The sequence below is a fragment of the Periplaneta americana genome, chromosome 10 (genome assembly GCF_040183065.1).
Source record: "Periplaneta americana isolate PAMFEO1 chromosome 10, P.americana_PAMFEO1_priV1, whole genome shotgun sequence".
Taxonomy (NCBI): domain Eukaryota; kingdom Metazoa; phylum Arthropoda; class Insecta; order Blattodea; family Blattidae; genus Periplaneta; species Periplaneta americana.
In genome coordinates, this window is record NC_091126.1 from 693,629 (window position 1) to 715,469 (window position 21,841).

At 39.0% G+C, this 21,841-nt stretch overlaps 1 protein-coding gene and 1 long non-coding RNA gene across 5 annotated transcripts in view; one reads left to right on the plus strand and one right to left on the minus strand.

Annotated features, from left to right (window-relative positions):
- Positions 1-21,841, plus strand: part of Creld (Cysteine rich with EGF like domains) — an 88,718-nt gene that overhangs the window by 61,914 nt on the left and 4,963 nt on the right. Inside the window, exon 8 of one of the 4 annotated variants that reach the window (XM_069836668.1) lies at positions 16,495-17,934. The exons of 1 other annotated variant lie outside the window; for it this stretch is intronic. In XM_069836668.1, coding sequence (XP_069692769.1) covers positions 16,495-16,724 — 230 coding nt within the window. In that variant the 3' untranslated portion in view covers positions 16,725-17,934. Of the gene's footprint in view, positions 1-10,904; positions 13,612-16,494; positions 17,935-19,613; positions 19,822-21,841 lie in introns of those variants that run through there. 2 more of the 4 variants (XM_069836673.1, XM_069836674.1) reach the window with 2 other exon arrangements.
- LOC138707367 (uncharacterized) overlaps positions 1-21,841 on the minus strand; it is a 38,713-nt gene that overhangs the window by 5,342 nt on the left and 11,530 nt on the right. The window lies entirely within an intron of this gene.

Genomic DNA, 21,841 nt, shown 5'->3' on the forward strand with positions numbered 1-21,841 from the left:
AGAGATTTCTTCTTGATGCTGATAAGTTGATTAAAAGAGATTTTGTCCCTCTCTGCTGATACCCTTAATGTAATGATGTATTCTCCCAAAAAGTTTCGAACTTATTGGGAGGCCATTTTACAGCAAATAAATGGAGTTAATATTTTACTGAAATTCCAACTTGATGAAATATCTGGTACAAGGGATCTTAATAATGAAGTCAATATCACTCATTGTGAAGATCAGAGACCTGCACAGCGGCCCAAACCATGGGCTGCTTCCCCATTCTACAACACTGGGCTCCACAGTGTCGCACGGAATAAACTTGTGACGACACCGCACTGGCCTGGCGGGCTGCTTGCGAATTGGTTCTGTGCGGTGGGCTGATATGAAGCAGAGTCCTGTACATCGGCGTAGCCCATGGGCTGGTTTTGCACTCCAGCGCACTGGACTCCACAGTGTCGCATGGAACAAACTCGTGACGTCACTGCACTGGCCTTGCGGGCTGCTTTCGAATCGGTTCTGTGCGGTGGGCTGATATGAAGGCATCGAATCCGAGTCCCCTCTATTATCAGCTTATTAATTGAGCTTTCGCGGGCTTCTGCTTGCATATGCATATTTATGCTTACGACATACAAATCTATCTGCATACTCGACCTAACTACGTAAATGACGCTATAACTAAAGTCAATTAATGATGACATGAATTCAATATCCATATGGTCGAAAACGCTTAGACTTAATTTAAATGCAAGCAAATTGCAGGCTATCTTAATAGAACATCAAAGATTGAAGTGTGTGAAACAAAATTTCCCACCGATAATTATAAATAATACTACTATTCCATACAGCTCAACTGTGAAGAACCTTGGCATTTATATGGATTGTCACCTGGAATGGAATGAACAAGTGAATCACACTTCCAAAAAATATTTTCTATTATTCACTCATTAAAGCGACTGAAGCACTTTCTTCCTGATAAATTAAAATTAATCCTTGCACAAACACTCGTGATGCCACACTTCGACTAATGTGATATATTAAGTAACCTATATGCAAATTTGAGCAGCAGGCTACAACGTGTGGATAATGCGTGCGTCCGTTATATTTGCAATATTCGTAAGTATGATCATGTTTCCCCGTCTTTCCAAACTTTGTCTTGGCTAAGGCTAAGCGATCGACAAGCCCTGCATTCTCTTAAGTGTTCGCGTAGGCTTCCGCGGCTGGTGTAAATGGTGTGTGGATAAGCTTCAGGGCTTCTACTGCGTTGTCTTGGTGTTATTGGCTGACGTTTCGACCGCTGTGTTGTGGCCATCTTCAGAGCAGTTGTTGGATAAGGAAATAGTCTGCCAGCTCTTATATATATAGTAGTCTCGATGGGATAGATCAAATTTACACTGTTAAAGGCATGACAGAAAAGTTCTGGGAGTATAATCTCAACTGATACCATTTGTTTGTAGATTTCAGAACAGCTTATGACAGCATTAATAGACAAGGATTATATAAAATTATAATTCATCAAGGGATACATCCAAAGATAATCAGACTCGTCAAGATGACCATGGCAGAAACCAAGGCTCAAGTGAAGATATATGGTGGTTCAACAGAACAATTTAATATTGATAATGGGCTGAAACAAGGGGATGCTCTAGCACCAATGCTCTTCAATCTTGCTTTACATTGGGTGATAACACAGACAGGTATAGATCCTAACAGCACTTTAGTTTACAAAAGCGTTCAAATAGTAGGATACGCAGATGACTTGGATGTTATGGGACAGTCGTTGACAGCAATAGAAGAAGTGTATAAAGACCTGGAACAAGGAGTCGCTAAAATCAGGTTGCAGATTAATGCAAGTAAAACCAAACGGATGACACAAATAAGAAATGAACAGAATATATACAACCCTCCTAATCTGACGATAAACATGTTTGAAGAAACTGAGAAGTTTAAATATCTTGGAACAGTAATGACAAGTAACAATAACGAATTAATTGAAGTACAGAGTCGAATCACTGCAGCCAATAAGGCCTATTTTGCATTAAGCGCAATATTGAAATCTGTGTGCACAAGGAAACAAAACTTAAAATATACAAAACAATTATTAGATGTATTCTCTGTTATGCAAGCGAAACTTGGACATTATCTAAGGAGACAGAAGCTAAACTAGGTATATTTGAACGCAAAATACTCAGAAGAATTTTTGGGCCAGTGCAAGAAAATATGCAGTGTAGAATACGTTACAATAACGAGCTATATAAATTATATAGAAGTTTTGATATTGTTACTTTCATCAAATTAAGGAGGCTTGAATGGGCCAGACATGTCTATCGGATGGAAGGGAATAGAATACCAAAGAAGATCTTAGAAGGGAAAATACATGGTAAAAGACCAATTAGAAGACCCAAAAATAGATGGATAGACGCAGTAACGATCGATTCTCAGGACTATCTCGGAACAACTGCCTGGAGGAGATTAGCACAGGACAGGGACAGTTGGAGGAAGAAAATTGAGGAGGCTAAGGCTCGACTTTGGGCTATGATGCCATCGTAGTAGTAGTAGTAGTAGTAGTAGTAGTAGTAGTAGTAGTAGTCTCGATGGGGGGGAGTACTTGCTGTGATAGGTCGTAGGTTCTCCTTCTGGCATCTGATTGGTCCTACGTTGTCCAATCCAGTTGAGGTCTGTATGAAGCGGAGTATTCATATTAAATACTGGCCCTCATAAAGTCCGAAAGAGTGACCTTGAGACCGTGCCCGATGTCCGGATAAAGGGGAGGTGCAGCGTACATGTGGAGACCTGGCTTCTCGTTCCTAAGTATGATCTTGGAATAGACTTCCCCATGAGTTGCTGAGTTGTAACCCCTCGAAGAAAACTTATACAGAAGACTGGTTAAAGAAGTCTTCCACATCAAGCAACATCCCAACAACATCAACAAGGATGAGGGGTTAAAACTCAGCAACTCATGGGGAATCTATTCCAAGATCATACTTAGGAACGAGATGCCAGGTCTCCACATGTACGCGGCGCCCCCCTTCATCCGGACATCGGGCACGGTATCAAAGTCACTCTTTCGGACCTTATGAGGGCCAGTATTTAATATGAATACTCCCCTTCACACAGACTCCAACCAGATTGGACCACATAGGACCAAGCAGATGCCAGAAGGAGAACTTACGACCTATCACAGCAAGTACTCCCCCCATCGAGACTACTATATATATAAGAGCTGGCAGACTATTTCCTTATCCAACAACTGCTCTGAAGATGGCCACAACACAGCGGTGGAAACGTCAGCCATTAACACCAAGACAACGCGGTGGAAGCCCTGAAGCTCATCCAAACACCTGCATTCTCTTATTCTCTTATTTCAAATTCTGCGCACCGCTACCCCAGTCTATTTGACTTCTCGTTTTCAAAATTTATCCTCGACCTGGTTGGCGAGTTGGTATAGTGCTGGCCTTCTATGCCCAAGGTTGCGGGTTCGATCCCGGGCCAGGTCGATGGCATTTAAGCACACTTAAATGCCATGTCAGTAGATTTACTGGCATGTAAAAGAACTCCTGCTGGAAAAAATTCCGGCACATCCAGCAACGCTGATATAACCTCTGCAGTTACGAACATAACAATAACATCAAAATTTATCCACATATCATCAGCTAAGTACCAGGTCTCATCATAACAATTTACTCATTATACCCTACCACAAGACATCTTTATATTCTTCATCCTATACAGTTTCGGTTGCTAGAAATTGGAACTCACTTCCAAGTGATGTAAGGGGTTGTTGGACAATAACTTCATTTAGGTCAAAATTACGTAACTTCGTACTTAACAGATTAATTTAATATTTGTTACTTATAATGAAACTAACATCTGTCCATTCTTATTATTATCATTAATTTCTCTAAATAGAATACAAAACCTCTAATGGTCAAATTTCATTACATTAATATTCTCATTATATAAATATATTTTAGATTTATATTTTTTCTCCCTATAACATAGTTCTAGTAACCTTATATTAAATTAACTCTCATCATTTTACTAGCTATCTCGACTTAATTATAATTGATTGAATTAAATTAGCTCATAAATTAAGTTATTACTTTATCTTATCCCCTTCAGGCCTGGTGTACATTATAGTGTACATTGTTTTTTTTTTCCTTTTTGGAATGTCTTCCATACTTTTATATGTTTTGAAAAATTCAGTGTGATAGAAATGAAGAATATTATTTTTGAAACATTTCTATACCTGAATTAAAAATAAAATTTAAAATTTTGGGGCCCCAGGGGTCAAAATTGTCCCCAAATTTTGATTTTCTGTGAAGATTTGATTTGGGAATTTTGGATCCCCAGAACGATTATGTGACCTGTTTTTTTTTTTTTTTCAATTTTTTTTTTTTAATATAAATTTAGGTTTGAGGGGGTTATAGGTTTACCTAAATTTAAATAAACATTACTAGTCATTAAAACTTAACTGAAGAATATTGCTGGAGAATCTTTTAAGTGTAGTGTAATTATTCGTAATTTAAATATGTATTGTATTGTATTGATTAAGGCTGGTTGAGTGGAAGAGAAGGCCGAAAGGCCTTAACTCTGCCAGCGAAAATAAGACATTCTATTCCATTCTATTCTATTCTATTCTATGAGGTTCGGTCAACGATCATCTACTGTTTCAAACGTTTTTGTTTTAGATTGTGATTTTTGTTTTTCAAGATGAGCCCAAATAATAGTGCATCGCAAAGAAAATACAGTCTCTAGAGAAAAGTAGTGAAGGAGAAAATCGTACTAGAAAGTTTAAAACAACTGAGCAGGACGGAAATTAAAAAGTACCACTGGGTCAGTTTTTAAATCTGTGTTTGACAGCAGTGGAAAATAATTGAATTTTTGATTGTTGTCCGGTATGCTGGAAACTGTATGCTTATGCCAGACTCCAGCCCGCGGGCTGCCTCATTACTAGATGCACTGGCTTCACAGCCTCGAACGAAACAAGCCCGTCACTGCACCACGCATAACGTATATGTGCTGTAGACCCAAGTCTCGTCTGTAATCAGTTACTTATTTGCGTTCGAGCGGGTTTGTTCTTGTGTACACTGTTCAATCAACACCAAATTACTATTTAAAACATTTTTGTTGAGTTCTTTATTTGTTGTTTTTATAATGAGTTCAAGTAGTGGTGTATCGAAAAGAAAAGACAGTCTCTCTAGAAAAAAAAGTGAAAGAGAAACTCGCTGCTGGAGAGTTCAAAACAGCAGAGCCAGATGTAAATTTAAAAAGTGCCATTTGGACTGTTTTTAAACCTGTGATCGACAGTACTGGAAATACAGTCAATTTTGTTTGTTGCTCAATATGCGGGGAACTATATGCTCATACAAAGGGCGTAACAGGGACCTCACATATTTCCCATCATCCGTGCGTTGCATATTACGAAGCTCGGGGTGACTATGGGAAATGTGTTCCCAAACCGTCGCAGGAGCTGATTGTCGAGAAATGTGTGCCAGGGATTTGAGGTCATTTGGGACAGTTAACGGCGAAGGTTTCCTCAATCTTGCACAGACGTTAATAAACACTGGAGCTGCGTTTGGTAAAGTGAGTGCTAAACATGCCATCCCCCATTCGACAACTGTGTCCCGACATACGGTGGAGAAAGCGAAGATGTTGAGGGATTCAATCATGCTCGAAGTTATCAACCGCATGACTCATGGTGAAGCTGCTTTAACAACGGACATGTGGACATGTACAGCAAAAAAGAATCATTACTTAACGTGCACAGTTTCCTATTTCCTTGACTGGAACCTCAAAACGCGCGTCATCTTTACCACATGTTTCCCGGACGAACGAAAAACAGGAGAAAACATAAGAAAAGAGTTATTGAGACGATTTCTGTCTTTGGGTATCACCGAAAACGTTGTGAAAGATGTAGCCTTACAACAGATCAGGGTTCGAACATAGTCTGCGGGCTGCTGATTATACACGACTAAATTGTTCCTGTCACTTGCTCAACACCGTTTTACGAAATGCCTTTAAGCCACAGTTCCTAACTGAGAATTGCCCTCAAATTAATGAACTCATGGCACAATCGAAAGATTTAGTATCCTATGCCAAGCAAAGTGGTCTAATCAACTATTTGGGAAAAACATTAGAACAATCGAATGAAACTCGATGGAATACCCGGTTGATGATGTTGTTGTCCATACAGTGTCAATACCAGGCACTGTGTGACAAGCTCGTCGAGGAGAACGAGTTCCATCGCATTAGTGGAATCGATGTTGTGTTGATGAATGAGTTGATTAACCTACTTACGGTAAGTAATACTTTTTATTATGTAATTAATACATAAATTTATGTAATAAAATTTATTCTAATTCATGTTTTGAACATGTGATAAGATGTATCAGATTTTAATAGCTACTACATTTTACAGTATTATTTTTCGGTATCTTAATCACATGCAATATATTTTACAGCCCGTCATGGAGGCATCGAAAGAATTTGAGATTGAAATAACCCCCAGTATCCACTTTGTGTTACTGTGGAAAGTGAAAATTCTGGACCACTTGAGTCAAGAGCCCCCTAGAGAAAACGCAGAAATCAGACTACTGCGTAATCGCCTCAAGCAATATATGCAAGAAAAGTTTTGCCTTCATATGTATCATAAGGTGGCAACTTTTCTATGGGCGCCATTTCGCCACCTGAGGATGTTGTCTGACAATGAGAGACAAGAAGTTATGGCAGAGGTATGAAATATGTTTCCTTAGAATTTTTTTTATTTTTGTAGAGAAATATCAGTTGGACTATTAAAAAATTGTCACTTTAAACATAATTACACAAAATATACCATAACAGCAATTGTTTTTTACACATCTTGTAAACCTTTGTATTGATATTTGGAATTGAAAGACAAATACATTTACCAAACCTATTTTTTTGTCTGGACAGGTGAAACAACTTATTGCACGAATGCAAAAGAACGAAGATCTAAATTCTCCTGAGTCACCAAACGACGCACCTGTAAGTCCCACAAAAACTATGAAGTTTTCCTCATGGGCAGATATTGGTAGTTCGCCCAGTATTCAGGAAGACGAGTTGGACAAATACTTGAAACAGAACTGCAGGATGGAAGATGTGGCTACATATTGGAAAAGAAATGGAAACACGTATCCAAAACTTCACAAGATTGCCCAGAAAATATTATGTATACAGGCATCAAGTGCAGCATTAGAACGAAATTTTAGTTCTGCGGGGTTTATCCTTAATAAGCGACGGTCCCAGTTGAACCCCGACAATGTTGACGCAGTCCTGTTCCTTCACAGTAATGCTGCGTAATATACAGTGTAATTATGTATCAAGAAATGTCTTTTTTTTTTTTTTATTTCATAAGGTATTCGGTCTAAGTAAAATGTTGCGTAATGCCGATTTTTTTACATTATTTACTTTTTCTGAGAATAGAAGTTATTTTTCACATCATTATTGAAGAGCATAAATAGTGTTCAAAGTTTTATGCAACTCCCGTTACCACATTTTCAGTGAATATTACAATAGATGTGAATCGGTAAAGACGACAGGAAATACAACACAAAGGTAGGTATATTTAGTGAGCCTCTGATCCACTGGCCACGCGCCAAACGTCACCCAGCAGACTGCTTGAGGAGCGGTTTTGTGCGGTGGGCTTGTATGATGGCATCGAGCTCAAGTTTCCGCTTCTATCAGTTACTTATGAATTGAGTTTTTGCTGGCTTGTGCTTGTGTGTGCGGTTCGATCAATGGTCAACTACTGTTTCAAACGTTTTCGTTTTTGATTTCTGTTTTTCAAGATGAGTCTAATTATAGTAGGCCTACATCGCAAAGAAAATACTATCTCTGTGAGGCTACTATTACACTATCAAAATTCTTTGACAAAGAATGTGATACAATATTTTATCAACGATCTTTGATAAAAGATAGGATTTGTTGTATATTACACTACATAAAATCTTTTATAAAAGATTTTAGGAACACAAGCTCTCCTAATACTTGTGCCACAACAGTGATTACGTGTTCCGACGATTTGTTTATATTAATATTTACGTGTTAAGTTTAAAAATTTAAATTATGGTTTATTTTATGACACACGCAAGTGTATATCAGCGTCGCCGGTGTGCCGGAGTTTTGTCCTGCAGGAGTTCTTTTACATGCCAGTAAATCTACTGACATAAGCCTGTCGCATTTAAACACACTTAAATGCCATCGACCTGGGCTGGGATCGAGTAACCTCGAGCACTGAAGGCCAGTGCTATACCGACTACACTACTGAGGCCGACCGTTAAGTTTATAACACTATGAATGAAGAACAGTATTATGCTTGTTTAGCTACAATTAGTTCAATTATTACAATATGCATGTTATTAAAAAAGAAACGCCTGTGAGTTAAACCCCTGATCACAATACAAATATGTGATCAGGGCTTAAACCATGGATTGCAAAACGTGATAAGAGAGATATACATAAGAACTTATTGAAACAGCTACTATGCGAGGACTTGAAAAGTTATACAAATTATTACAAAATATTATTATAGAATATTAATATTATGTTATACAAACTATTTATTTACAACATTTTATTTCCTTCATACTCCGATATCAGAATTTTTGTGGTAGCAACAGTCCTGTTATATTTGCGTTCCGCCATATTTATTTCAAGGTATAGAAATCTTTTATCAAAGATAACAAGCTGCACTAACATTTTATAAAAGATCTTTTATCAAAGAAACTTTTATAAAACAAACCCCATTACACTGTCATATATTTTATTTATTTATATATACACATACATACATAATAAAAGATCTTTATCAAAGAACTTTGATAGTGTAATAGCAGCCCGGAAAGCCTTCATCACAGACACGGGCTGTGAAAGCATACATTTAAAAAACAGTCTCTCTAGAGAAGTAGTAGTAAAGGAGAAAATCGCTGCTAGAGAGTTAAAATAACAGAGTCGGATGGAAATTTAAAGAAGTACCATGGGAACAGTTTTTAAATCTCTGTTCGACAGCAGTGGATAATAATTTAATTTTGTAATGTGTCCGGTATGCTTGTAACTGTATGCTCATGCAACATGCCAAGCCAAAACACAACCAATGCGCGCAAGCAGGAAAGCAGAATGCAATCAACTGGTGCAGGCTGAGCAGTGCGGCGGGCTACGCCGCAGAGTGATGGGCTATAGTAAGCGGCTGCTTGAAGCAGTGTTGGTCTTGGGTGGGCTGGGCTGCTGATGCATTAGGACTAGCAGTGCTGAGCTGTGGGCCAGTCTGCAGGACTCTGCTTGGAAGCTCAGTGCACTGGGCTAGGAAGCGGCCGCGTCAAGCAGTGTAAGTCTTGGGTGGGCTGGGCTGAGCTGTGGGCCAGTCTGCAGGACTCTGCTTGGAAGCTCAGTGCACTGGGCTAGGAAGCGGCCGCGTCAAGCAGTGTTGGTCTTGGGTGGGCTGGACTGCTGATCAGTGGCGATTTCTCTTAAGGAGCACAGGAGCAGTGCACCACCTCTTCAAATAACGCATGTTTTTTAATTTATATCAATGAGCTGCAGTAGACTATGTGAGCGACATAATTCTTTATTATAATACTATGTAAAAATAACACTGCACGTGTACTGGTCTTGTTGACGCCTGGGACTTACGTTTACCGCTCGACACTTGCGGCACACTGTTCCATTGGAGCATGCGCAGTAGTACTGTTTCACTGGCAGGCTCTGGAGCAAGGTAGGGAGCCAGTACAGTGTGCGTAGGAGGGGTTAGGAGCACTTTCAGATGTGTTCTCAAGCTGTCTGCAGTAGCTGTTGGGCCGTTCTATCATAAATATTGCAATGAATAGTGTGCAAAATCTTTTAAATATGTAATTTTCTGTAAGAACTTTACACGAAAAGATAAAAATAAAGAAGATGGGTAGACGTACACAGGAATTAAAATGATAAGTGACGAAGAACAGTAATAGAGAAGTGGCAAGAAAATTCAACATTCGGACTTACGAAAATACACTAAGTGGGTGCAATATAAAAGACGCTGTATTTTGTTTTCCTTGTATATTGTTTGGCGGCGAACATTCATTGACAAAAACAAGTAGGCTACGTGTTATGTTTTTTTATTTATTTTTCTGTTTGAATTTAGGACTGTGCGTAGTAACTAAATAATTTTGATTATCGTTCTGCAGGTATGATTGATTTGAAGCACATGAATGAAAGAAATAAAAACACGATTCTTCAGCTGCACATTCAACAATAATGTTAAATTAGCAATTTTGGGTCAAACAAACATACAGACACAATTAGATTCAATGAGACTGTCGAACTTCACAATGATAAAGTTACCAAGAACAGATATGTGCGTGCGGTTTTGTGGAGCTTTTAGTTGGCTTTAAGAGGTCACAATGACGGAGGCTTATCTTTAAACGCTAGTATTTTTCTCGGCCTCATCCATTTCAGTTCTGAATTAGACGCACTCTTAAGGAACAGTGTTTAAGTGCACATCAAACACTATACAGAACGAAGTCCTTCAAGCCATTTTGATGTATGCCATGATGAGATTTCAAAGAAATAAAGAAGCTGCTGACTTTTTAGCAGTTAAGGCTGATGAGACGACACACGTATCGAATGCTTGTGAACGTGTGAACTGTGTTATAAAACTCAATATAGAGAAAAGAATCTTATTTACTGTGTGCTGCATAGAAATTGAACACTTTACTTTGCTATTACTGGATCTACATAGGAAACTGATGAAATGCAATTTCTTGACTAACAAAATTATGTAAATCTATATCTATATAACATATATTAATAGTTATGTCGTAGTTAGTAACTCTAATAATAATAATAATAATAATAATAATAATAATAATAATAATAGGGTGTAATAATGATAATCATAATCATAATAAATATTTGTGCACCACCAGGATAATTTATCACCACACGCCACTGCTGCTGATGCATTAGGACTCGCAGTGCTGAGCTGTGGGCCAGTCTGCAGGACTCTGCTTGGAAGCTCAGTGCACTGGGCTAGGAAGCGGCCGCATCAAGCAGTGTAAGTCTTGGGTGGGCTGGGCTGCTGATGCATTAGGACTCGCAGTGCTGAGCTGTGGGCCAGTCTGCAGGACTCTGCTTGGAAGCTCAGTGCACTGGGCTAGGAAGCGGCCGCATCAAGCAGTGTAAGTCTTGGGTGGGCTGGGCTGCTGATGCATTAGGACTCGCAGTGCTGAGTTGTGGGCCAGTCTGCAGGACTCTGCTTGGAAGCTCTGTGCACTGGGCTAGGAAGCGGCCGCGTCAAGCAGTGTTGGTCTTGGGTGGGCTGGGCTGCTAGTGCATTAGGACTCGCAGTGCTGAGCTGTGGGCCAGTCTGCAGGACTCTGCTTGGAAGCTCAGTGCACTGGGCTAGGAAGCGGCTGCGTCAAGCAGTGTTGGTCTTGGGTGGGCTGGGCTGCTGATGCATTAGGACTCGCAGTGCTGAGCTGTGGGCCAGTCTGCAGGACTCTGCTTGGAAGCTCAGTGCACTGGGCTAGGAAGCGGCCGCGTCAAGCAGTGTAAGTCTTGGGTGGGCTGGGCTGCTGATGCATTAGGACTCGCAGTGCTGAGTTGTGGGCCAGTCTGCAGGACTCTGCTTGGAAGCTCTGTGCACTGGGCTAGGAAGCGGCCGCTTCAAGCAGTGTTGGTCTTGGGTGGGCTGGGCTGCTAGTGCATTAGGACTCGCAGTGCTGAGCTGTGGGCCAGTCTGCAGGACTCTGCTTGGAAGCTCAGTGCACTGGGCTAGGAAGCGGCCGCGTCAAGCAGTGTTGGTCTTGGGTGGGCTGGGCTGCTGATGCATTAGGACTCGCAGTGCTGAGCTGTGGGCCAGTCTGCAGGACTCTGCTTGGAAGCTCAGTGCACTGGGCTAGGAAGCGGCCACGTCAAGCAGTGTTGGTCTTGGGTGGGCTGGGCTGCTAGTGCATTAGGACTAGCAGTGCTGAGCTGTGGGCCAGCCTGCAGGACTCTGCTTGGAAGCTCAGTGCACTGGGCTAGGAAGCGGCCGCGTCAAGCATTGTAAGTCTTGGGTGGGCTGGGCTGCTGATGCATTAGGACTCGCAATGCTGAGCTGTGGGCCAGTCTGCAGGACTCTGCTTGGAAGCTCAGTGCACTGGGCTAGGAAGCGGCCGCGTCTAGCAGTGTAAGTCTTGGGTGGGCTGGGCTGCTGATGCATTAGGACTCGCAGTGCTGAGCTGTGGGCCAGTCTGCAGGACTCTGCTTGGAAGCTCAGTGCACTGGGCTAGGAAGCGGCTGCGTCAAGCAGTGTAAGTCTTGGGTGGGCTGGGCTGCTGATGCATTAGGACTCGCAGTGCTGAGCTGTGGGCCAGTCTGCAGGACTCTGCTTGGAAGCTCAGTGCACTGGGCTAGGAAGCGGCCGCGTCAAGCAGTGTAAGTCTTGGGTGGGCTGGGCTGCTGATGCATTAGGACTCGCAGTGCTGAGCTGTGGGCCAGTCTGCAGGACTCTGCTTGGAAGCTCAGTGCACTGGGCTAGGAAGCGGCCGCGTCTAGCAGTGTAAGTCTTGGGTGGGCTGGGCTGCTGATGCATTAGGACTCGCAGTGCTGAACTGTGGGCCAGTCTGCAGGACTCTGCTTGGAAGCTCTGTGCACTGGGCTAGGAAGCAGCCGCGTCAAGCAGTGTTGGTCTTGGGTGGGCTGGGCTGCTGATGCATTAGGACTCGCAGTGCTGAGCTGTGGGCCAGTCTGCAGGACTCTGCTTGGAAGCTCTGTGCACTGGGCTAGGAAGCGGCCGCGTCAAGCAGTGTAAGTCTTGGGTGGGCTGGGCTGCTGATGCATTAGGACTCGCAGTGCTGAGCTGTGGGCCAGTCTGCAGGACTCTGCTTGGAAGCTCAGTGCACTGGGCTAGGAAGCGGCCGCGTCTAGCAGTGTAAGTCTTGAGTGGGCTGGGCTGCTGATGCATTAGGACTCGCAGTGCTGAGCTGTGGGCCAGTCTGCAGGACTCTGCTTGGAAGCTCTGTGCACTGGGCTAGGAAGCAGCCGCGTCTAGCAGTGTAAGTCTTGGGTGGGCTGGGCTGCTGATGCATTAGGACTCACAGTGCTGAGCTGTGGGCCAGTCTGCAGGACTCTGCTTGGAAGCTCTGTGCACTGGGCTAGGAAGCAGCCGCGTCAAGCAGTGTTGGTCTTGGGTGGGCTGGGCTGCTGATGCATTAGGACTAGCAGTGCTGAGCTGTGGGCCAGTCTGCAGGACTCTGCTTGGAAGGTCAGTGCACTGGGCTAGGAAGCGGCCGCGTCAAGCAGTGTAAGTCTTGGGTGCGCTGGGCTGCTGATGCATTAGGACTCGCAGTGCTGAGTTGTGGGCCAGTCTACAGGACTCTGCTTGGAAGCTCAGTGCACTGGGCTAGGAAGCGGCCGCGTCAAGCAGTGTAAGTCTTGGGTGGGCTGGGCTGCTGATGCATTAGGACTCGCAGTGCTGAGTTGTGGGCCAGTCTGCAGGACTCTGCTTGGAAGCTCAGTGCACTGGGCTAGGAAGCGGCCGCGTCAAGCAGTGTAAGTCTTGGTTGGGCTGGGCTGCTGATGCATTAGGACTCGCAGTGCTGAGTTGTGGGCCAGTCTGCAGGACTCTGCTTGGAAGCTCAGTGCACTGGGCTAGGAAGTGGCCACGTCAAGCAGTGTTGGTCTTGGGTGCGCTGGGCTGCTAGTGCATTAGGACTCGCAGTGCTGAGCTGTGGGCCAGTCTGCACGACACTGGTGAAGATGTGATATCATGAATTAATTCTATCTAGTTGGTTTAAAATTTTTCTCCTTACAAAATTACTGTTAATACATAATCACACTGATATTATTCACTGATTATCTGATTATGCAGAAATTAAAATTATTATTATTATTATTATTATTATTGTTATTATTATTATTATTATTATCGTGAATATTTACGTGATCATTGCAGATTCTCATGTTTACTACCTCTTTCGGTTTCTACTTCAGTTTCAGACAGTTTTTTTATGCTCATATTCAAACCTACATTGCATTTTCTTTAGCAAGTTTCTCTCTTTCTGTCCTTATGCTTTTAGAATAGTCGGTTGTATTTCAGTAAAACGTTTGTATGTAAGCCATATAAAAATTAGGCATTGGACAGGTTCTGATGTTTCCTCTAATGACGTACAATTATGTCCAGGCAAATTCATCGGAGTGAAGATAGTATGAATAAAGCGTGGTGCAAATGCAACCCAAAACATTTGTAACTATGTATTTCCATCTTTAGTGACAGTAGACCAATAATCAAATGGTAGCTAAAAGTAGTATGGACTAATGATGGCAGATGAGACTGTGATTCTTATCTCCTTAACAAGGACAGCCTAATTGTATAAATTTAACAGGTTATTGACCTTAAAGGCCTGTTAACTTATAAATTGCATTTTTTAGATAGAAAACGATTATACTAGCTCAGGTGTACAGATTAGTTTCTGTGAAATTCCGAAGTCGTACGATTAATAGAATGCTCGCAATTCATGTTTGAAACTTGCCAGAGTTAGAGTAGTGATGTCACACATCCCAGCCGTGCTAAACTTGTTTGCTGCTTCAGTGGTCAATATGGCTTTCCTAGTTCAAATACTTGCCGTTGCAAAGTATCTTATAGTTATTTCCACGAGTTATGGCCGGAATTAGGTCATGATCCCAGGAGAGGTCATATTACAAGAATATGGGAAGAAAATAGTGAGAATACAGACCGTCAAGAAACCACAGACTGGCATGTCTGTGTAGAATGTGTCCCTTCAGCAACTCATCAACATTGCTCCTGCTGTTGTGAAATTGTCATGATAAGAGCTGTGAAGAGAATTGCTGAGTGCATTACATTTTATAATTCATTCTGCGCTGTTGTACTAATCAGGGACACATTGAACACTGGTAAAATAATAGGAATGTGCACACTTCGTAGCTTACTCTTACAGACTGTTTACTGGATTAATTCTTGGAACCCTCTCGAAAGAAGAAACAAAAAATAATTAATAAAGATCTTGAATAATATACCTGACCCAAAATTTCGTTTTTTATTTTATTTTCACGTCTGACTCATTGCTCAGCTAAAACCTAACAATCATTATTTTTCTGTTATTACTTCATTACTGTTGCTCCAACAGTGCCTTCTCATACATCTATTTCATTTACCCAGGATTTAATTACGAGTCTGTTTGAAAGCACCAAGTTAGATTTTATCTAACACGGGATTTTTCTCAGGATACTCCTTTTTCCCCTCGATCATTTCATCTACAGTAGTAAAAATTTGCTGGAGTGAAGTCTGGAGGAGGTACGGATATAAGAAGGGCTCCGGACCCCTGTGCCTTATCAGGCTACTCGACAAAATGGGATCTCGTTCTATCAGGGGCATAAGCAGAATGCCCACCTGTTAGCATCGGATTCACAAAATGCCACCCAGGCCACCTGTTGGTTTTGGACAATCATCACATATATAAGGCACACAATGGACCAAAGCATGCCTAGAGTAAGTGTACAGACCTCATAAAGCAAAACCAATCCAAGTATAGTAATTGTTTACATAGTTTTATTTTGTATTTACCAAACATTTTATTTTTGTTTGTTTATTTTCCTTCCTAATGAAACAATGTAGGATCAGTAAAATAAGGACTGAAAATTGTTGTTGCAGGAAGATTTGAAATACAAATTTTTGATATCATTTATTTTGTTTATATAAGATTTATTTTTATTATAATATAAAAAATAAAATTTTATGTATGTAAACCTACTCAGAACGGTAAAATAAGTTATGAAAAAAGATCTTTAATTCTGAAATTATTTGTTTCAGCGAAAAGTGTTCATACAAGAATTTTTCAAACACAGATTTCAATTAGTAGGAAAGATTAGAGAATGCTGGGTTTGCAGTGACTGCAGAAAACTGTGAATGAGATATCAATTTTGTACACTTTGTTTATAAAACAGTCTTATTGGTGATAAATGATTAAAATGTATTTATTGTATGTACATCATTAAAAACAAAGATATAATAATGTAAACATTTCTTGTGTGTGTAATATATCTATTAATGCAAATATAAATTAAGACATTAAAAAAAAATGATCGTGTGACAACAATAGTCGTGAGTGATCCCGGTTGAGTGAATGTCAGCTAATCTTGGGAGGGAGGGATGACGTCACCATGTCAATTGGTGTAGTAGTTATTGAACAGAGCATCCTAGAAACATGCAGTTTTCACTGTTATAATTTTATAAACAAAATCTTTATTATGAATAACCCTTTCATTTTAAGTTAACAGGGCCTTTAAGGGAATATTTGCATAAATTGCGTTTAGCTGATAACTTAGCTTGGGCTGTTGCATATCTTGTCCTCACAAAATTAAGAAGCCATGTGCTCTGACTTGACCATCATCCTGTGTCATCCTCCACGCTAGTCCAAGCCAAGCATTATCAGTACTTTTAACTTTATTTTTTAGTGAAAATTGCAATTTAGCAGTTTTCTGGGAAACTGGTTTGTTTGTGTATTTCTGTTGCAGATGAACGAGATCATGGACGTGATTCTCACATCAATATGACCCGTTATCTCACGTATGCAGGCTTATGCATTGCCACTTGTATAATTTTCCAGAAGAACACTTTAATAGCAAGCCTCATAGGCTTGTCTGTCGCACTCTATATTTCAGTGTCGGAATACTTTCTTAGCTCTTCAGAGAAGAGTTATGAACAGAATACTGCATTTGATATAGGCAAATTGTTCGATTCCTAGTGCAAAATGTTTTATTATACAAATTAATTTTCCTCTTAAAGTAGATGGACATTGGTCAGGTTACAATCTTAAACAAAGATTGCCAGTAATAATGGCACAAACATTGTAATTATTAAAATTTAATTTACTTTCGTTAAATTCTGCTTTTGTCTTCCTGCCTTATCATGATGCGTTTCATTTCTTGCATAAAACTGCTGACAGTTTCTTCATTCCTTCTGTTGGATCATAATGTTGTCAAGTCTTATTAGAAAATGTAATACACCATGCTAAGAAAATGTTTGTTTAATAATTTGCAAAGTCATTAAATACAGATGACAAACAAAATATTAGATACCACTTGACCTTGTTTAAATGGACAGTTACATATCATTTTTTAAACTTTTGTCATAGTGTTCGTTTTTTGTACTGGTCAGTGTAGTAAGATGCATTATGAATCAGTGACTTATACTGAATATAAAATCAGTGATTTTGAATTTCGTATTTTTAATCGTGGCTTCCATTTCGAATGTGTAGATTGTGTTTCCATTAGTCTTATCACTGAAAATTAAAGAAATGTATTTAGTAATTCTTTTTTTAATGTGATTTATTGAATAAAATTTAGCTGACTCCTGACATACTGTAACAGTGATGAAATGTACCTGATTTGTACTAGTTGAGATTTTGTTGTGATTATTATTATTATTATTATTATTATTATTATTATTATTATTATTATTATTGTTGTTGTTATATACCCCTCAAATACTGTAAAAGTAGTTCTGTATAATTTCGTTCACTCTTGTATATAGGCTAACTGACAGTTTTTTATTATCAACTTACATTGGGATTGCTTTATTGTTGTTTTAAATTTGTGCTTGCATCGAATATATGTTTATGCCGTTAAAATAGGAATTAAGGGAGATTAAATATATTAAATGACAATCAGTAAATTTAGATTTGCAATCATTTGACATGATTTTCGAAATAAATGTTCTTATCAGATTGTGTGCATCTCTGGTATACACGGTGAACCGTAAGTAATGTTATTCTTTAGGATACTTCAATCAAAAAAGTTTAATACAATTTTGCTTCCTTTTGCTTCCTTTCTGAGATAAAAATTGTTTTATATGAAACATTTCAAGCATGTTTTGGGAAAGCCATCAATTGAATTCCCAATATACTCAGTCAATTTAAGAGAGCAGTGTGTTATGATAATAAATGATGCAAAGAATTTTAGTTTTGTCCTTTAAATTTGCAGAAATTTGATCCGAACACATGTAACTTTTCGTTCTGCAAAAAAATTTTTCAGTGTTACATTTGTTCGGATGAACACACACACTCACTCTCTCCCACCCTCCCCCTTTTCCCCCTCCTTCCCACACTCCCCCTACACCTTCCGTCTCACTCCCCATTCTCTCTCCCACCTCCCTGTTATCTCTACCTAATATATCTCTCCCTCCCCTCCACTCTATCTCCATCTATCTATCTATCTATCTATCTATCTATCTATCTATCTATCTATCTATCTATCTATCTATCTATCTATCTATCTATCTATCTATCTATCTATCTATCTATCTATCTATCTATCTATCTCAATCTCCCTCCATCCACCTCTCTCTCTCTCTCTCAACTGTTACGGATTTTTCGTAATTATTATTAAAAATTAAAAATGTACTATACCTTTGTGAATAGTTTTAACTTGGTGTCTGCCATTGTCAAACTGTTAATGTTTTCGTTCATGGTTGATATTGTGGGAGAGGGATATGTGGGTGTGTTTGTGATAGGTGGTAATTACGTAAAATAATGCATTACATGTGACTTTGTCAGAAGGATGGAAGGACGATTACTGATAACCCATTTGAAAGATTGTTACTGGAACTTCTGATACTATTATAAAATGACAATATGTGTAAAATTCATTGGTGCATCTAGTGTCTAGGTCCAAAAATCATTTTAAAAATTTCGATTGCTCTTTTGGCAAATTCCGTAAATCTTCATCTATCTGCAAGTGAATATAGAAATTTCACACTGCCGTAAGTGAATCATTTATAGAGCGATTTTATTAAAAAAAAAAAAAGCATTTTATATTTATTACTTCTATTTTCAAATTAAGTAAGACTCATTGAATTTAATATTTAAATGAACTTAATTGTGACTTCTGTTATGCTTTTCATACATGTTGTCATCTTCTCGTCTATAATATTTTGTCTGGGTGCATATAATATTTAACTCACCAAAACTAACAGCAACTGAATCTTAACACTGCAACTAGGCAATGTTCTTTAAGCACAAATGCCTCGTGTTATTCTGGGCATCTAAAAATCTATGACTTCCATGAACTAAGTTCCATAAAAGGGATATAATATCTTTGCAAAGTGTATTTTATTTATGTGCAAGAAAATATTCTGCTAACAAGAAAATGTTTATTATTAGAGATAAATAAGCACATGCAGTCTTACACATTTATTATATCTTTAGCGAAAATTCAGCTACATATGAGTGAGAATTGAGGAAGAGATAGCTTTTCGAAATATCTTGACTTTACAATGAGTACCAAGTGGCCTTCCTGCCGGTTTTCAGATAGGAGCAGATGTTGTGTACTTTTATTACAGGTCTTGGAACCAATTACTTCCCAACTCTTCTTCTGTCCTGCCACTAAATCTTTCAGTTTCTTTCTCTCGTGGTTGCACACAGTTGTATGAGTGATATTTAAATCCTTGTAGTATAGTTCTTATTGGGAACTTCACTTTTCGTGATAGTTTTTATATTTTTTTTGTTTTATTTTATTGTTCTGTTTTCATCGTAAAGTATACCTACATTGTTATGCTCTCATAAGATATATGATACGATGTGACACATGAAGACCACAGGGAAAAAACGTGATAAGTCCATTTTTGTTAATTTCAGGATTGTGATGCCATCTGATGGTTGGATGTGAGTACCTTTAAGTGGCATAATTTAACTTGGGAAAACTGACAAGTCAGAATATGAAGAGTTCCCGGAAAAAAACTATGAATGTCACATTTCTGTTAAGGATTAGATAATGATCTAATTGAGTCTATAACTGCAAGATGTAGTGCTGTTTCTATAGAAAATAAAAGAAAGGATTACTGTATTCGTAGTGATAATTCTCCTTTTTACCATTTTTCATAAGAACAACATTAAATTTCGCAGTGATCCATTGAATTAGATAATGACGTTATGCTCTGAAAGTGTTTTGTGGTTAATTGATCTATTTCATTTTCACTAATTCATAGGCCTAAATAATAATAATAATAATAGTAATAATAATATGTCATTGATTGAGAACTATGCTAATATCCAGTTACATATTCAAAAATAAATGATAGTGTCACTAAGGTGTCCTCGGATAATACTCCAACTCTACTGAATTTCATTGAAATCAGGCTAAATAAAGTTACCTGATAAATATTGAAGGGTAAGAGATAAAAAATTATGATTTACAAGGGAAAAAGCTGATAAGTCCAGGACACTTTCCCAACAAAAACTAAGATGTAGCTCATGTTACGACCAAGAAGATTATACATCTTGATTACACAACTTTTAACACTATATTACTTTAGAATATGAAATATATGCTTTCACGTGTTAAATAACTAGGTTACCTTGTTGACTAGTTTCAGCCTTTGGGCTATCCTCAGAACTGGGTGGTCTTCGCGCCTTCTGATTGCGTTTCCTGTGGGGTGTGATTGTGTAGTATCCTATTGTATTAACATTTCATGGTATTCGTACAATGCTTCACAGCTAGAATATGGAACAAGTCAAAAACTTACTACTATGAAGTCTTAATTTATGTCACAGTCTAGTTATACTTTTGATCAGTTCCCTAGATATCACATGAAAATTTTATTGGGGGATTTCAACGCTGAAGTAGGACGGGAGGATATTTTTAGACCAACTATTGGAAAAGAGAGCCTACACGCAATTAGTAGTGACAATGGAGTTAGATTAGTCAACTTTGCCACATCGAAAAATTTAATTGTCAAAAGTACATTCCCCCATAAGGATATACATAAATATACTTGGACTTCTCCAGATGGATTGACACACAACCAAATAGATCACATCTTGATAGATAGACGGAGACATACTAGTATATTAGATATTCGAACTTTCAGGGGTGCAGACTGTAATTCTGACCATTATTTGGTGATTGGAGAATTAAGAGAAAGATTATCAGTAGCCAAGTGAGTAGAGCAACAAGTTAATATTACTTAATTCAATATTTTGAAATTAAAGGACGAGAAGCTAAGCAAAATTATCAGGTCGAAATTTCGAATAGATTTGCCACTTTAGAACGTTCCGACGAAGTTGAGAAAGAATTACATGTTAATAGCGTGTGGGAAAATATCAGAGATAGTATCAAAATTGCAGCTGAGCAGAGCATAGGTTATTATGAAACTAAGAAAAGAAACCCTGGTTTGATGAAGATTGTTGCATGGTAGTAGAAAGAAGGAAACAGGCAAAATTGAAATTCTTACAGGATCCAGTTGAGGAGAAGAGAGATAATTATTTCAATGAAAGATGGGAAGCAAGTCGTACACTTAGGAATAAAAAGAGAGGTTGCTTGAAGGAAAAAATGAATGAGGTAGAAACAAATAGTAAGAATAAAAACATTCGAGATTTATATAAGGGTATATAAAGGAATTTAAGAACGGATATCAGCCAAGGGTAAATGTGATCAAGGATGAGAATGATGACTTGCTTGCAGACTCTCCATCAATCCTGAACAGATGGAAAAACTATTTTGCGCAACTACTAAATGTACATAGGCCAAATAGAACTGATTGGGACAAAATTGAAATAAAAACTGCTGAGCCATTTATACCCGAACCCACGCTTTCAGAAGTCGAAATTGCGATAGAAAATCTGAAAAAGTACAAGTCTCCAGGTATCGATCAAATTCCAGCAGAATTAATACAAGAGGGTGAAAGTGCATTATATAGCGAAATTTATAAACTTGTACTTGCTATTTGGGAAAAGGAAATTGTACCAGAACAATGGAAGGAGTCCATAATTGTACCTATTTTTAAAAAGGGGGACAAAACCAACTGTGGTAACTTTCGAGGAATATCACTTTTGTTGACGTCGTACAAAATTTTGTCCAATATTCT